General features: G+C 42.1%; 1 protein-coding gene and 1 pseudogene across 9 annotated transcripts in view; one reads left to right on the top strand and one right to left on the bottom strand.

The window, feature by feature from the left end:
• Positions 1–8,879: 8,879 nt before the first annotated feature.
• LOC129492094 (large ribosomal subunit protein eL21-like) lies at positions 8,880–9,435 on the bottom strand (annotated as a pseudogene).
• A 7,322-nt stretch (positions 9,436–16,757) lies between these two features.
• Positions 16,758–18,519, top strand: part of EIF4E (eukaryotic translation initiation factor 4E) — a 52,039-nt gene continuing 50,277 nt past the window's right edge. Inside the window, exon 1 of one of the 9 annotated variants that reach the window (XM_063610225.1) lies at positions 16,758–16,778. Coding sequence is in view for 2 of the 9 variants with exons in the window: in XM_055296941.2 (XP_055152916.1) it covers positions 17,782–17,799 (18 nt within the window). In the remaining 7 variants the exon portion in view is untranslated. Of the gene's footprint in view, positions 16,779–16,931; positions 17,800–18,035; positions 18,320–18,519 lie in introns of those variants that run through there. The other 8 variants (XM_055296941.2, XM_055296943.2, XM_063610223.1 and 5 more) reach the window with 8 other exon arrangements.

Genomic DNA, 18,519 nt, shown 5'->3' on the forward strand with positions numbered 1-18,519 from the left:
CTAAGCTGGGAGGATCTGCTCGAGCCTGGGAGGTAGAGGTTGCAGTGAGCTGTGATCATGCATTTCAGCCTGGGTGAGAGTGAGACCCTGTCTCCAAAAAAAAAAAAAAAAAAAAGCCAGGCACGGTGCTCATGCCTGTAATCTCAGCACTTTGGGAGGCCAAAGCGGGCAGATCACCTGAGGTCAGGAGTTCAAGACCAGCCTGGCCAACGTGGTGAAACCCTGTCTACTAAAAATACAAAAATTAGCTGGGTGTGGTGGCAGGCGCCTGTAATCCCAGCTTCTTGGGAGGCTGAGGCAGAATTGCTTGAACCTGTGAGGGGAAGGTTGCAGTGAGCCGAGATTGCGCCATTGTACTCCAGCCTGGGGGAAAAGGTGAAACTTTGTCTCAAAAAAGAAAAAAAAAGCCAAAAGTAAATTAATTTGAATCTATGTTCAGTAATTAATGTTTTTATATTTTATATTATTTGGCTATGACTCAGACATTTAATGAATAACTATTAATTATTTAATATAACTTTAAGATCTCAAATTATATGAAAAGTTCATTTATAAATGCTTATTCCCTTTTCATTTACCTAATTTAGTTTTTAACAATTATACCTAGATTACTTATGAAAACAAATATTACACAGAGCTAATCATTATTTCAAGTTACCTTTCTGTTAGCCATTTTTACAGCATGTGAATGTTAGATGTTCACCTTAAGAACCTTAAAGTACATGGATATTTTATTGATTACTTAGAAGATACAGCTGTTTTCACTAAAGTAACAATACTAAACTAGTTTTATTCATCAAAAAGTTGCACAAAAATAGGCTGGGCAGGATGGTTCATGCCTGTAATCCTGACACTTTGGGAGGCTAAGGTGGGAGGATCACTTGAGCCCAGGAGGTTGAGACTAGCCTGGGCAACACAGTGAAACCCTATCTCTATAAAAAAATTAAAAAGAAAAAAAAAGTCCCATCTATTTGGGAGGCTGAGGTGAGAGGATTGCTTGAGTCTGAGAGGTTGAGGCTGCAGTGAGTCATAATCATGTCACTGCACTCCAGACTGGGAAACAGAGCAAGATCCTGCCTTAAAAAAAAAAAAAAAAAAAAGTAGGCCGGGTGTGGTGGCTCATGCCTGTAATCCCAGCACTTTGGGAGGCTGAGGTGGGAGGATTACCTGAAGTTGGGAGTTCGAGACCAGTCCAACCAACATGGTGAAACCCTGTCTTTACTAAAAATACAAAATTAGCCAGGCATGGTGGCGCTTGCTTGTAATCCCAGTTACTCATGAGGCTGAGGCAGGAGAATCACTTGAACCTGGGAGACAGAGGTTGCAGTGAGCAGAGATCACGCCATTGCACTCCAGCCTGGACAACTAGAGCAAAACTCTGTCTCAAAAAAAAAAAAAAAAGTGACATAAACTGTATTAGTCAGGGTTCCCTAGAGGGACAGACTAATAGGATACATACATACATACATACATATACATATATACATACATACATATATATATATGAGTTTATAGATATATAGGGGAGTTTATTAAGTATTAACTTATATGATCACAAGGTCCAACAATAGGCTGTCTGCAAGCTTGAGGAGCAAGGAAACCCAGTCCAAGTCTCAAAACTGAAGAACCTGGAGTCCAATGTTCAAGGACAAGAAGCATCCAGCATGGGAGAAAGACGTAGGCTGGGAAGCTAGGCCAGTCTCTCCTTTTCACGTTTTTCTGCCTGCTTTATATTAACTGGCAGCTGATTAGATGGTGCCCACCAGATTAAGGGTGGATCTGCCTTCCCCAGCTCATTGACTCAAATGTTAATCTCTTTTGGCAACACCCTCACAGACACACCCAGGATCAATACTTTGTATCCTTCAATCCAATCAGATTGACGCTCAGTATTAACCATCACACAAAGATCATTTTGCTTTTAAGGCTGGAATTATAGTTTTATGACCTGTGTGTCGAATCCTGACACTTTAAAACAGCTAGAACAAATATAAAATTGTCTGAACAATAAATGCAGGCAAAAATGTATGCTGACAATTCTAAAAACATTTCTATTTTTCTGACAAATTTAAAACCAGCTTATTTATCAAAGATTCACTTAAGTCACATAAATGAAAAGGCATTTGTGTTAATTACTACATATTTCAACAGTTTTAGATATAATTTTACATGAGTAACCATTTATCTCTAAGCCAATCTAAATAGGCTTCCTTAAGGGATTTCTGGTCAATTATGCCAGATTTTACCACGTAGACACAACATATAACATGCATAAACACATATGTTAACAAAGATCTTACAGCTTTCACTTTTACATGTATTCATGAGACTGTAAAATATAGTAACATAAATTCACTGGTTGGATCTGAGTTACATCCCTATAGCAGCTGGTAAAAAGAAAAAAACTCTCTCTAACCTTTTTTTTTTAAGCCTCAAATTTAGTGGTTAGTTTCTCAGGTGTTTTTACATTTCAGCTAGGACTCACTGAATTGTATAATGACTGCTGGGGCATGCAAAAAGAAAAAAAAAGAGAACTCACCAGAAAATACATGAGGTAAATTTTATAGAAATCAGAAGAGTATACTCTCCAGAAAGATAAAATATCTTTGTACCAGAAAGGATTTGTCAGAAATAATGTATTTTCTAGTCTCAAGAGGGATACAAGGTCCTTTATTAAGGCAGCCATTATCCAAAACAAAGCCCAAAGAAAGTCAAAAGAACTCACCAAAATGAGGGAGTTCAAGAACCTGAGAGGAGATTCACCGTAACAGAAATGGTGAGCTGTAGGATTGGAGAGCTCAAAGGGACTCAATGTGGGAACTTCACGTGATTTCAGGGGTCACCGATCCATCAAGGTTAGCTCACTTTGGTCCCACTTCTTGACACCAGATTATGTCAATCTAAATAACAGGCAGAGACAGACTCTATAAAAGAAAATGATAGTTTTGGGGATTGAGCCTTGCAATGGGAATACAGGGAGCATGTTCTGGGAGGTAAAAGGGTTTTTCAATGAAAAATGAGGGGGATTACATAACTATTTTGAAACAATTATCTTTGACTACAGAGACCAATAACAAGGATGGTGTCGGTCCAAGGTTGGACAGGCAGTTGCTCAGCACATGTGCTCACAGAAGTATTTTTATTTTTCACAGAAGTATTTTTTGTGTGAGGTTGAAGTAGCCTCTGTGTAAGGTCGTGTTTTTTGCTATCTTTTGTGATAGTTCTTGTTATCAGGCATACATGCGTAAAAACCCTCCTTTCAAGGCCTTCCATTTACCAGGGTTTTACACAAATGATTCCATTTTCATTCTGACAAGTTTTATTATATAAACTGAAATTACATTGCATATAATATTTCATGAAATTACCAAAGCACAAAAAGGTTGATAACTGACTGGGTGCAGCGGCTCAAGCCTGTAATCTCAGCACTTTGGGAGGCCGAGGCGGGCAGATCGCCTGAGGTCAGTTCGAAACAGCCTGGCCAACATGGTGAAACCCCATCTCTACTAAAAATACAAAAGTTAGCCGGGCATGGCGGCCCATGCCTATAATCCCAGCTACTTGGGAGGCTGAGGCAGGAGAATCGCTTGAACCCGGGAGGTGAAGGTTGCAGTGAGCCGAAATCGTGCCACTGCACTCCGACCTGGGTGGCAGAGCGAGACTCCGTCTCAAAGTTTGATAATTTATTAATCAGAGTATGAGGCTACCACATGTTGATAATGAGAATGTTAATTCAATCTCTTCCCAGGATGTTTTATAATATCTATGAAAATCACATATGCACACCTAATAATTCGTCTTTTTTTTTTTTTTTTTTGAGACAGAGTCTCACTCTGTCACCCAGGCTGGAGTGCAGTGGCATGATCTCGGCTCACTGCAATCTCCTCCTCCTGCGTTCAAGTGATTCTCCTGCCTCAGCCTCCTGAGTAGCTGGGATTACAGGTGTGTGCCATCACGCCCAACTAATTTTCTTGTGTTTTTAGTAGAGACGGGGTTTCACCATATAGTCCAGGCTGGTCTCGAACTCCTGAGCTCAAGTGATCCACCTGCCTCGGGCTCCTAAAGTGTCAGGATTACAGGGGTGAGCCATGGCGCCCGTCCTAATAATTCCTCTTCTCAAATCTATTCCAATGACTTGTGTATAATGGGAAGTTATGGAACCATTCTTTGCATTAGAAAAAATGTTTTTGTTTTTGTTGTTTTTTTTTTTTTTTTGAGACGGAGTCTCGCTCTGTCGCCCAGGCTGGAGTGCAGTGGCGCAATCTCGGCTCACTGCAAGCTCCGCCTCCCGGGTTCACGCCATTCTCCTGCCTCAGCCTCTTCCAGTAGCTGGGACTACAGGCGCCCGCCACCACGCCCGGCTACTTTTTTTGTATTTTTAGTAGAGACGGGGTTTCACAGTGGTCTCGATCTCCTGACCTCGTGATCCACCCGCCTCGGCCTCCAAAAGTGCTGGGATTACAAGCGTGAGCCACCGCACCCGGCCTGTTTTTGTTTTTTAAAAAAACACACATAAAAGACTCCAAGATACTAGTTAGATGAATTATTCCTCATCTGTGAAATGAAATAATTTGCAGTCAATGAAAAGAATTAGGCAGCTTTCTATATACTTATATGAAAGCATCACCTACAAATATGTAAAAAGAAGTAACACAAAGCATGTATAGCATACTCCCATTTGAGCGTGTGTATTTTTTTTTTAGTACATACATATATACCCAAAAATAAGTGGTAGTACAGAGATAAGATTGTTTTAGGCTCATGCAGGGAAGTCATCGCCTCAATAGTTAAGGAGTAAAATTTATTATATCTCCTACTTTACATTCCTTATTTCTCCATTTCCCTTTCCATGTTGACTGCAGCCAGTTTAAGTATTCACATAAAAACAACTTCTCTCAAGAAAATGCTCTTACTTCCAGTCGACTTTCTCAGGATTGTGGAAACCCTCCCAGAAGCCCTCTAGTGGACAAAACTTTAACACCTTACATTGGCCTGTTTTTGGAGACCAATGAAATAAGCAATAGGATTGCCACAAATAGTTTCGACCAGTAGTTCTCAACCTGAGATGATTTCACTGTCTAGGAGTCACTTGGCAATATCTGGAGATATTTTTAGTTGTTACACCTTAGAGAAAGGGTGCACTGGCATCTAAAGGATAGAAGCCAGGGATGCTGCTAAACATCTCACAATACATAAAACGACCTCCACAACTAAGAATTATCTGACCCTAAATGCCAACGGTATGGTGACTTCTGACTTAGACTAATCATTGTGAGAAACGCTTGTTGAGGAGTCATCCACCATGACCACTACGATAACCTTGACTTGTATAAAGTCAAGTGTCTGCATTCACCCTCTCAGTTATGACTCCTTCTAATTTTCCACCCAGGTCATGTGCCTCCAATAATGGTGTAAGGGGAACCATGAGGCAAGTCCCAGTAGAACCACATGGTTAGAGTGAGAAGGAATAGGTCCCCAAAAGATGAGAATTGCAATTATTACAGAAAGAAAGCTGAACTATAGATCTATAGATGTCCACTACACTAAGACAGTGAGAATGAAGAGGAGAGGGAATACTTGAGAACTTAAAAATATGGCCAGGCACGGTGGCTCACATCTGTAATCCCAGCACTTTGGGAGGGTGAAGTGGGTGGATCATTCGAGGTCAGGAGTTCAAGACCATCCTGGGAAACATGGTGAAACCCTGTCTCTACTAAAAATACAAAAATTAGCTGGCATGGTTAGGCGTGCCTGTAGTCCTAGCTATTCAGGAGGCTGAGGCACAATAACCACTTTAACCCAAGAGGCGGAGGTTGCAGTGAGCCAAGATTGAGCCACTGCACTCCAGCCTGGGCAACAGAGGGAGACTCCGTCTTGAAAAAAAAAATAATAACTGCTAAACCTTGCTGATTTACTGGATGTGGAGGATGAAAGAGTGACCATCATTGGAGAGATGATGACAAGATTTTAGGAAAAGAGTGACTGGAAGATGATTTTATAATTAACCAGGATAAAGAATTCAGGAAAAGAAACATATTCGGTGAGGTAGAAGGGAGATTAGTACTGTTTTGAGACTTCACTTACCTTCATCAGCATTCATCTAGGAGCAATTATCAGGATTAATTTTATAAGGTTGTCCTTGAGGTTATTTATTTATTTATTTTATTTTTAAAAATTTATTTATTTTTAAAAATTAGGTTGCCCAGGCTAGTATCAAACCCCTGGGCTCAAGTCATCTTGCTCCTTTGGCCTGCTAGAGTGCTGAGATTACAGGCATGAGCCACCACACCTGTCCTGTTCTTGAGTTTTATAACCTATTCAATAATGGCAAGTGTCACTAACTTTCCCAGTCTGATATAGGGAGATACTTAGCCCATGAGTCAGTTACCATATTTGTATTCTAGGGCCTGGAGTAGTGCAGGCAACACACAGCCAAATCTTTCTGGACTATCCTTTTCAATGTGACAGGGAGACTACCACCAATTTCCTTTCCTCTGTTAAAGCACTTTTTTAGTTCAGGCAGAATATATTGCAACCACATAGTTTTACATTCCTTGGTTAAAATCACAATCCAATTGTTCTTCCCTAAAATTACACCTCAGCTATATTTATTTAATTTTGGTACTTTCCACTCATTATTGGGGAAGTAGTTTCTGTTGTCGCATTTCCCTTTGAATTAATTAAAAAGCCTAGAAACTTACTAGTCCAAGAGGACTATCCTAATACCAAGCTACTTAGCTGCTGAAGAGAGAATTAGAGAAGTGGACCAGTCTACCAACAGCCCTAGTTTGCAATTACGCTTTTGTCCATACATTTACATAACTAAAAGCAGCCACTACTGTGATTCTTCTCAGAATAAAAATGTGCTAAAGGGAAATTCTGTCTCCACTTAAAGTAGCAGCTGACAGTTTTTAAATTTGTTAAAACAAATATCAAATTCTACATACCAGGCAACACATTTTACTTACTAGTTCCATTCACACCTTGCATCATGCCTTGCCTTTAGCTCTGTGAACCACTTGTTTACTCACTCCCTTGCCATTTTTGTTATTTTGTAAATCATTGGCTACAGGTCTATCTCAAGAGACTGGGCCTTAGAAATATTTTAACTATCTCCAGCCAACTTTCTCTTGCCTCAGATTCCTCTAATACCTTATTTTTCTTTCTTATTTATTTAGACTAAAATGCACTTTGTAATCTCATGTCAGTACCTTACCAATTTCACCAATTTCCCTTCCTTCCTTCCTTCCTTCCTTCCTTCCTTCCTTCCTTCCTTCCTTCCTTCCTTTTCTTTCTTTTTTTTGAGGCGAGTCTCGCTCTGTTGCCAAGCTAGAGTGCAGTGACGCTATCTCAGCCCACTGCGACCTCTGCCTCCTGGGTTCAAGTGATTCTCCTCCCTCAGCCTCCCAAGTAGCTTGGACTATAGGCGCACACCACCAAGCCCAGCTAATTTTTGTATTTTTAGTAGAGACAGGGTTTCACCATGTTGGCCAGAATTGTCTTGTTGGATACAAAAATGTTCTGGAAATAAATGCTCGGTGCCACAAAGTGAAACCAGCACTCAGGCAAAAGTTGTCTCAGCAGGGCAATTTACTTCGGAAGAAGGGTGCCACTTGTGTCAATCAAGATCGCAAGAGCACAGAGAATAAAGGAGACCAGGGGTTTTTTATATCCTTAATGCAATACCTACCTCTTTGTCCCTCCCCGATGGGCTGGGGTCGGACTGCACAATCTGAGCTGACCCGATTGGCTACTTGCAAATATTTTTCTAAATATGGAAGGGAAGGGGGACGTGAAGTACAGTGGTAAAGCATGTGAGACTGTTTGAGACGTGCAGTTTCAGGGGAACAATGGGTGCAGGTAGCCAAGGGAAAAGATGTGAGTTATTGATTAGAGCTGACAGGAAGGGGGTAGGCTGTTTTACAGTAACTAGGGGCAAGGAGGAACAGGAAAGTTGAGTTTAAGAACAAAGGACAAGGAAGTTAGCAGGCTAAACCTTTGAAGAGAAGTTCAAAGAAATTCATTGTATCTTACAGTCTCGATCTCTTGACCTTGTGATCCGCCAGCCTCGGCCTCCCAAAGTGTTGGGATTACAGGCGTGAGCCACCATGCCTGGCCAGTACCTTACCAATTTCATTAGCCTGGATGTTATTTCTCTTACAGATAGTCTTCTCCCAGAGAGTAAAACAGCTATTCCCTCTTCATTTCAAATCTACAAAATCAGTGACCACTACATTCTACAGATTCTGTGTGGTTTTCATTACAGAAGACACATCTGTTGGTTTCCCAGTAGTTGACCCTTAAACAATGTGTGAGTTAGGGGTGTTCAGCTCCCCATGCAGTTGAAAATTCACACATAACTTTTTTATTTAATTTTTTCAAAATTTAAAACACTTTTTTTTTGAGACAGCGTCTTGCTCTGTTGCTCAGGCTGGAGCGCAGTGGCATGATCTCAGCTCACTGCAATCTCCGCCTCCCGGGTTCAAGTGATTCTCGTGCCTCAGGCTCCCAAGTAGCTGGGATTACGGGTCCACGACACCATGCCCAGCTAATTTTTGTATTTTTAGTAAAGACAGGGTTTCGCCATGTTGGCCAGGCTGGTCTCGAACTCCTGGCCTCAAGTGATCCACCCACCTTGGTCTCCCAAAGTGCTGGGATTATAGGTATGAGACGCCCAGCTGAAAATTCACATATAACTTTTGACTCCCCCAAAACTTAACTATTCATAGCCTACTGTTGACCAGAAGCCTTACCAATAACATAGTCTATCTATTAACACATATATTTTATGCATTCATGACATACCTTTTTCTTAATTTTTTCAATATTTCTAGGCTATGCAGTTTGTGAGATTTTTTTCTTTTTCTTTTTTCTTTTTTTTTTACAGCCCAGAGGTCCTTTATTTATTTATTTATTTTTAACACCTATTATGCCATGAATTCATAGGGAATAGGTTCCAGCAGCTCAGGCTCCTTCCCATTGGTTCTCACAAAGTGTGCTTCTCTGGGTGGAGCAGGCTGGCGCTTTAGTTGAACCCAGGTACCTTTCTCTTTGCCTTCTTTCTTTTTCTGATCATTTTCCTTCACGCGTTTCAGGAAGCTGTCTCAGCTCTTAGAGTGCTTAATGTGCTCAGTACGCACATTAATTCTCTTGGCAAGAATCTTGCCCTTAACTTGTTTGTTTACAACAATGCCAACAGCATGCTGGGTAACGTTGTAGACTCTTCCAGTTTTGCCATGGTAACACTTGTGGGGCATTCCTTTTTGAACAGTACCCATTCCCTTGATGTCTACAATATCACCTTTCTTATAGATTCGCATATATGTGGCCAAAGGAACAACTCCATGTTTTCTAAAAGGCCTAGAGAACATATATCGGGTGCCTCTCCTCTTTCTCTTTGTGTTTGTCATTTTGGTGAATTACTGGAAGATGGCGGTTCCGCGAGATTTTTCAAATTGTCCTAAATCTCCAAAAAAATTTGCAATATATTTATATTTTAAAAGTCCATGTGTAAATGTACCCACATAGTTCAAACACGTGTTGTTCAAGGGTCAACTGTATATAACAGTCTCCTATTAATGTTGCTTAAAAGACATTTAAGGAATTTTGGACCTTCCATTTTTTTTGCTTTTCATGTATTACCTGAACCCCGTATATCCTCACTTAAACAGGAAGGCTAGGATAGTACTTCAGGCTCTGGGTATCAATGTCAAGTCAAACCTGAGTCCGGCAGTATTAGAACTGCTTGGGTGTTTCCCTTTACAAAGTATACAGTTGCACAAGTAAACAGCCATAGATCATTTTGGGGGAAGAACTGGGGAATCATTAACCCCATTGCTTGCCACAGTTCCTTTCTCCTGGCGCTTAACTTCTTCAGTCAATGGATTTTGGGTCTAAAAATTGGCTCAGGTCCAGGAACTTGGCAGGAGATTGTGATGTTTCATTGGTACAACTGCCTATGGCCTCCTTATCATCCATCATTTATTTTCATTTTTTTTAGAGTGTGGGGCTTACCATGTTGTCCAGGTTGGTGGGCTCAGGCAATCCTCCTGCCTTGGCCTCCCAAAGTGCTGGGATTACAGGCGTGAGCCACTGCGCCCGGCCAACAATACATTCTTTTAATTCCTTTAACACCCAACACTGATAAGTTGGCTGTGAAATCTCATGCCGATACCACACTTTTGGAGAGCAACATGAATTCCATTATGTATAAACAGTCAAAACTGTGTATCCTATAAACTAATTCTATTGATGAAAAATTATCCTGAGGAAATCATCTAAATAGGAAAACACATTTCTCATAAATGTATGCATTAGAACATTATAATAATATAAGACTGGAAATTACCTGAATATGTAACCATTTGGAACTGATTAAGGGAACTGTGATATATCCACTCAGTAGAATATTCTGAAGCCACTAATGTTACCAATGATGTGATGCACCAGGAAGAATACAATATTATTTTTGTAGTATTTCTGTCAAAATGATTGAAGAAACTGGCAAAATACGAATATTGATTTTATGATTTTTATTTTAGATAAAACTACTATTATATTTCATGATTTCATTATTTGTATTATGGTGCTGTAAGAAAACGTCTTTATTCATAGGAGGAACATGCTGAAGTATTTAGAGGTAAAGGATCATCATGCCTGCAACTTCCTCTCAAATGGTTCAGAAGTAATGAGATTAAGAGAGGCAATGCAACAAATTAATAATTGGTGAATTTAGAAGGGCTTAGAAGAAGAGTTACTATTACAAGTATTCTGTAAGTTTAAAATTTTTCCAAAAAAAAAAAGTTTAAAAACTGTTATCCCATCTATAGGCAATGTCCAAAATGTTTGCAATAAGATGTCATGTGGAAAAAATGGAGAATTCAAAATTGTTTGTGCAGGCTGGGGGTGACTCATACATATAATCTCAGAGTTTTAGGAGGCCAAAGCTGGAGGATCACTTGAGCCCAGGAGTTCGAGACTAGCCTGGGCAACATAACAAGATCTTTTCTCTACAAAAAATAAAAAAAATGAGCCGGGCATGGTGGCACATGTTTGTAGTCCTAGCCATCATTCAGGAGGCTGAGGTGGGAGGATCGCTTGAGCCCCACAGTTAGAGGCTGCAGTAAGACAGGATTGTGCCACTGCACTCCAGCCTAGTAGTACAGGAAGACCCTGTCTCTAAACAAACAAACAAAAACTCTTTGCACCCTATAATTGTAAAAGCATAAAATGTTGGCACATGGATATATTAGAATAGCAGAAGAGGTTTCCCTTAAAAAATTTTTTTCTTTACTTTTTCTTTTCCTTGATTTTCTTTTAAAAATCAAGGTGCCTTATTAGCCAGTAGGTAGTGCCTCAGTCTCATAAAAATCACCAAGGAGAGAGTAAACAAAAAACTAACTAGAATAATAAAATAATTTTAAAAATTCCAATTCTGCCCCAATCTTTTAATTTTCAAAATTCCTTGGTCACATTTGAGTACATCCCATGTTTTTAAGCAATGTCCTGAGTAGGTAATGGGAATTGGTGTCTCTCAAACTGTAAAATTAAAATAAGGGTTCACAGTGGCTCAGGCCTGTAATCCCAGCACTTTGGGAGGCCGAGGTGGGCAGATCACGAAATCAGGAGTTCAAGACCAGGCTGGCCATCTCTACTAAAAATACAAAAATTAGCAGGGCGTAGTGGCAGGTGCCTGCAGTCCCACAGTCCCAGCTACTCGGGAGGCTGAGGCAGGAGAATTTCTTGAACCAAGGAGGTGGAGGTTGCAGTGAGCCGAGACTGCACCACCGCACTTCAGCCTAGGTGACAGAGTGACACTCCATCTCAAAAAAAAAAAGAAAAAAGTGTTTAAAGACAGATGAAAGAAGCACTAATCATTAATGCAGGTCAAATACTTCAGTGAGCAAGTTTCAGTAGTTTATAACAATTACAAATAAACCTGTTAAATTTTTCTGGACAATGCCAGTATCTGGATTTTACAAAAATAAGTAAATTTATTATTGATGGCAACTAAATGATATTTATAGTGTTTTTTATCATTCAATAGATTCTATCCACTCACTATACTTTTCTGGGTTGTCCTACAGCAAGTACATGTTTTTAATAGTGTCTGTCTTTTGTGCAATTCCTATAAGTTTGCTATTAAAATACATGAAGGCTGAGCATGGCGGCTCACACCTGTAATCCCAGCACTTTTAGGGGCTGAGGAAGGAGAATGACTAGAGGCCAGGAGTTGACACCAGCCTGGACAATATAGCAAGGCCTCATCTCTACAAAAACAATTTAAAAATTAGACAGGTGTGGTGGCATGTGCCTTGTATCCCCAGCTACTTGGAAAGCTGAGGTGGGAGGATCTTTTGAGCCAAAGAGTCCAGTGCTGCTGTGAGTTATGATCATGCCACTGCATTTCAACCTGGGTGACAGAGCAAGACCCCATTTAAACTCTATTTTAAAAGAGTTCCTAATTCACAGGTCTCCAGTGATATAGTTGGAGTACAAAGAGAGGCTCATGGCAATTCCTGGGGAAGGATGGTCAGTTACCCAGACAATACCTGTAGTATAGCATGTCCTCAGAGAATCATCACAGTCTCAGGACTCAGAGAAAATCCAGTCCAGAGGGGGTTCTTTCCCTTAGCCAAACTCATAGAGGGTAATTCTAACAAGCCAACAAACCAGAAAACCGAATACCATTTTTAAAATGGACTCTGAGCAATGTAACTATTGTGGTCTGGATATTAATGTTTTCTGATCAGCCCTAAATGTAAATCAATATGGGAAGATATGTTTATCATATGGCTGCTTGATCAATCTGGAAGTCAAACAAGGTGAATTAGTTGTACGGTTTGTGTCCTCAAGCAACCAACCCCAACAAAGGCCAATGGACCAGAGATTAGTATTTTTGTGCCAAGGCACCCTGTCCCTGGGACAATGCTGGAGATGGATTACCAAATATTGTCATTCTAGGTTGTTCTTTTATAGATGTCAAGCAGCCAACTCCCACCTATTAACATATTTCTTTCTTTGAGACACGGTCTTGCTTTCTCACCCAGGCTGGAGTGCAGTGGCACGATCATAGCTCATTGCAACTTTGATCTCCTGGGGTGGAGCAATCCTCCCATCTCAGCCTCCCAGGTAACTAGCACTATAGACATGTGCCACCATGCCTGGCTAATTGCTTTTTATTTTTTGTAGAGACGATGTCTCACTACGTTGCCCAGGCTCATCCTGAACTACTGGCTTCAAGCTATCCTCCAGCCTCGGCCTCCCAAATTGCTGGCATCACAGGTGTGAGACACCACACCCAGCCTTGAGTTATTTTTAAAGACTATCGATTTATCCCATATATTTTATTTTTTCAGAATTTCAGTTTTATAAGATAAATTCATTTTGATAAGTATCTTGTTGTTGGCTCAACATGCTACCTACATAAATTTTTCACATACTTTGCAGTTTATTTCTATTTCAATGATCTTTCTTATTATACGGTCCAATTACCATCTAGTTAATAATATATAGTGGTTAAGAGCTCCAACGATGGAATTGTGTTTTTGTGAAAGTTATTTAAGTTTTTTAAGCTTCAGTTTCCTTATCTGAAAAATAAGTGTATCTACCTCAAAATATTGTTTTGAAGATACAATGAGGTACTATAAGTGCATATAAATGACTTAACATAGCAACTAGCATATAGTAATTTTCCTATTCGTTCCATTATTAGTTCTGAGACTAGACTTTAAAAAAAATTACATTTGGCCAGGTGCCTGGTAGCTCACGCCTGTAATCCCAGCACTTTGGGAGGCCGAGGCAGGTGGATCACCTGAGGTCAGGAGTTCGAGACCAGCCTGGCCAACATAGCGAAACCCTGTCTCTACTAAAAATACAAAAGTTAGCCAGGTGTGGTGGCACGCACCTGTAGCCCCAGCGATTTGGGAGGCTGAGGCAGGAGGATTGCTTGAACCCAGGAGGCAGAGGTTGCAGTGAGCCAAGATCGTGCCACTGTACTCCAGCCTGGGCAACAGAGTGAGACTCCATCTCAGGGGAAAAAAAAATTACATTTGGGTTTTCCCCAAATATTTGATAGCAATCTATCTACAAATCATCAATGAGCTAATATTTTAGTAGTAGAGGCAATCAACAACTAATTAAATAATGTTTAACAGCAACTTTAGAGTTAGGGTTATGAAGTGGCCTAAAGAAAACCAAAGCAGAGTGAGGGGATAAAGAGTAATGGAAACAGTAATTTAGATAGGGTGGTCAAGGAAGCCCTCCTTCAGGAGATCACATTGGAACAGAGGCCTGGATGAAATGAGGGAAGGAAGTATGTGATTCTCTCATTCATTATGTGAATGTGTGCTGGTTATGGTGCTTGTTAACTGCATCCTTTTGGTTCTTAGTCACACCTCTTTATATGGGTACTGAACTATTTATATTTCTATGACTTAGTACGCCAACCAGATTTTACAGTCGGGGAAGGAAGTGCCTGTACTTCCTGTGTCCTTTAAATATCCTCCACTGGTTACATAGTTCCCATTACTAACTTAGTACTTGTTGGATGGTTTCTATTCAGTTCTGTAAATGAATTTGGAATTACAAGTCCTTTGAAGAGCAATAAAGAATAATAGAGAATAGATAGAGAAATAAAACATAAAATTTCAGCTCTATATATTTAAGATTGGCAAAAACAAAAAAAAACAACCACTTACACACATACATAAAAACCTAATCATTAAATCTTTGACATGGTAGAATCTCAAATAGGCAAAGACACACTAATGGTCATAAAACACATGCAACAAAGTATATACAAAAATGGAGATTTTCCTGAAACTCTGTGCTTGAAAAAAATAAAGAAAAATTGTTAAAAACTATTTTAAAAATGGAAAGAAACTAAACCATAAAGAATAGAGCATCTATAAGTATTGTAAAAGTATGAGTCTTGGTTGACAAGAGGGAATTTTTTGATTAACAGAAAATTTAATAAAAATGGAACCTGTTGTTTAAAAAAAGTTTTAAGAACATCACTGGCTTTCAGTCCTATAGGTATTTCCTTGCCAATCTCATTGATTTTTTGCTGTTATATAACAGCTTCACGAAAATAGGACATCTGGCCAGGAATGGTGGCTCAAGCCTGCAATCCCAGCAATTTGGGAGGCCCAGGTAGGGGGATCGCTTGAGCCCAGGAGTTCGAGACCAGCCTGGGGAACATAACTAGACACTCCTGTCTCTGCAAAATATAAAAAATTAGCTAGGCATGGTGGCCCATGCCTGTAGTCCTAGCTACTTGGGAAGCTAAGGTGGGAGGATCCCTTGAACCCAGAAGGTCAAGGCTGCAGTAAGCCATAATCATGCCACTGCACTCCAGCCTGGGTAACAGAGTAACACCCTGAAAAGAAAGAAAGGAAGGAAGGAAGGAAGGAAGGAAGGATGGAAGGGAGAGAGAGAGAGAGAGAGAGAGAGAAGGGGAGGGGAGGAGGGGGGAGGGGAAGGGAGCAGAAGGGAGGGGAAGGGTGGGGAAGGGTGGGGAAGGGTGGGGAATGGTGGGGAAGGGAGGGGAAGGGAAGGGAAGGGGAAAAATAGGACATCTATGCTGTCTTTTTCTCTTCAAAGAAGGTAACCTGACACGACTTCTAACCAGCAGAAAATAACAATGCGATCAACAGAATTATTTTGGATAGTCTAAGTAACAGTAGATAGTCTCTGTAATTAGAAATCCACTTATCTGTTTTTTATTATTATTTTTTTTTTTTGGAAATGGAGTCTCGCTGTGTCACCCAGACCGGAGTGCAGTGGTGGGATCTCGGCTCACTGCAACCTCCGCCTCCCAGGTTTAAGCGATTCTCCTGCCTCAGCCTTCTGAGTAGCTGAGATTACAGGCAGGTGCCACCATGCCTGGCTAATTTTTGTATTTTTAGTAGAGACAGGATTTCACCATGTTGGTCAGGCTGGTCTCGAACTATTGACCTCAGGTGATCCGCCTGCCTTGGCCTCCAAAAGTGCTGGGATTACAGGTGTGAGCCACTGCACCTGGCCTGTTAATTCTATCTACTTTAAAACCTAGTAGAGCTAAGCCCACTAGACAAAAGCTTTCATTCATCACTTCTGATATTCAGGTAAACCAAAACATATGAACAGGCAATGGCTTTGAGTTCTCATACAGCCTCAATTAGGTGTTAGTCAAGTCAAGCATCCATTATGTACTCAATAATAGGTATGACACAGCTCTGGACCTCATTAACACTATAAACACACAGGCACAGGCAGCCTGCATACACTCCTTTTCCTGGTGTCAACATTATTTAAAAGCATGGGAAATAGTAATGAGACAGTGTCTTCTTCATTAGAACCTTAGGAATCTACTAGATTTCTTCATCTCTATTTGTTGTTATTAGTAGCCAAACTGTGCAAAAAACACGGTCTTGAGAAATGATAGCACAGTATCTTAGAGGGAAAGGAAATGTAGGATGCCAGTGTGGGGACAAATTTCTGATTGCCAGTGATTGTTGTGAGCATAACAATAATTTCATGAACATTAAAGCCTCTATTGAGGGCAGCTGCAGTTGTAAAGGAAAAAAAAATGGTCCCGAACATTTAAAACTACACTGGTGTACATCATAATCAAACAAAGTAAACAGAAAAAAATTTAAACTTTGCTAAAAAAAAAAAAAAAAAGGCAGAAGAAGTTGATCTTTAGGAAGGCACGCAGTTGCTTATTATGAATCATTTCTAGGGTCCGATGCATTTTCAAAGCCGGTTACAGTCATTACAAAGCACACCCTTGTGAGGTAAGTGTATCATCACCTTTGGTTCATAAATAAAAAAGCTGAGACGCCGAGCGATTAAGTCACTCGCCTAAGGAGAATGAGTCAACGTCAAGAGTCATAGTTGACCCGGCCTAACGACTCCAGACCATCAGTCCAGGGCTTAGTCAGCGGGGCCCGGAGTGGCTTCCCCGGCTGGCACCTGGACTTAGGCTATTTCCGCGCACGTAAAAGCAGAATATTGGAACGGTTGCACAGAACTTCCAAATAATTTTTACCGCCACGCAAGATTTAGCCCTGAGGTCTTAATCTCAGGATTTGGGACAGTAAAAGCTGTCGTCCCTCCCCCTCGTCCAGCCGGTGGCAAGCGGGTACTGCGGGCGGTTCCGTCCGTCCCCTTTCGCAGAAATGGCAACAAATGACCACCAGCATTAGCTGAGCCAGGGGACGTGGGAGGGTTGATTGCCTAAACGACTCTGCATCGCCGCCTCTTTTTGAAACTAAGAGAAAATGGTGGGAGATCAAAAGAAAACTAAATAAACACACAGGCAACTTGTCCTGGGACCTCAACTAAGCAAATGAAGCCTTATTGTGTGTGCTGAGCCTGCAGTTCCCAACCTTCCGGGGAAGATGGGAGGACAGGGCGACAAACGGCACAGTAGGCTTGCCTGGCAGTAAGTGTGACCGCAGCTATCTAGGCGGAAGAGCAGAGGACTGAAACCACCCTCCAGCAAGCGAGTGTCCGCCGCGTTGAGAACCTCGCACCCTACCCATCGGCCACGTGACCAGTCCTTTTTAAAAAAAAATTTCTTTGCCTTAAAAAAAAAAAAAAAAAAAAAGGTGGGGGAGAGACTCCACTTCCCAGAAGCCTCTCGTTACTCACGCAGCCGCAGTCTTGCGCAGGCGCTGCCAAGGCCAAACGGACACATCCGTCACGTGGCCAGTAGCTGGCCAATCCGGTTTGAATCTCATTTTTTTCCTCTTACCCCCCCCTTCTGGAGCGGTTGTGCGATCAGATCGATCTAAGATGGCGACTGTCGAACCGGTGAGTATTGCCTTTGGCCCCCACCCCCACGGGTCTCCGCGCTCCGTCTCCCTTCTGACTGGGGGACTCCGCGGGACGGCGTTCCCGGCGCGCACTGTACCCCTTGCCGCCCCCTCCCCCTCATATTGGACCTGACCTCCCGCGGACAAGTGGGGACGTCCCGGAGGCTGGCCGAGGCGGCGTGTAGCGCACACTTTCTGGTGGGGGCCCGAGAACTGGGGGAGCGGTGTGGGGGAGGGGCGGCGTGGCGCCTCCTGCGGAACCGCGAGGTGTCTACAGGGTGGAGGGTAGCTGGGGTTCTGGGCTAGGTGTGTGGGGATGGTGTCGTCGTGATAGGAAGGCGCGGGGCCGGCTCCCAGCGAGCGCTGGGATCCGCAGGCAGGGTGGGCGGCGAGCCGGCCTGGAGTGAGATGGAGGAGGGAGCCCTGGGGCAGCCTTTCCCTCCTTGCAGAGCCCCAACCCCGGGGCTCGGGTGCGGGGCGCGCGCACGTCTTCCTTAGACCGGTGGACTGGGGAGCTGGTGGGCGAGTGTTGCCGGAGGGTTGGTTAGGCGGGAGTGGTGCCGCGGCACGCGCGGAGGAGCTTCGACCTCGCTTAGGGGAGTTGAGACGGGCGAGCGCCTGTTAATCCGGCGCGCGGGAGAGTTGCTGGTGTTTGCGCCAGCGGAGGCGAGAAAGGTTTGGGGTGGGAAGGAACACTCGTGTGTCACGGTGAAGCTCT

Source organism: Symphalangus syndactylus, chromosome 10 (genome assembly GCF_028878055.3).
Source record: "Symphalangus syndactylus isolate Jambi chromosome 10, NHGRI_mSymSyn1-v2.1_pri, whole genome shotgun sequence".
NCBI classification, from domain to species: Eukaryota; Metazoa; Chordata; class Mammalia; order Primates; family Hylobatidae; genus Symphalangus; species Symphalangus syndactylus.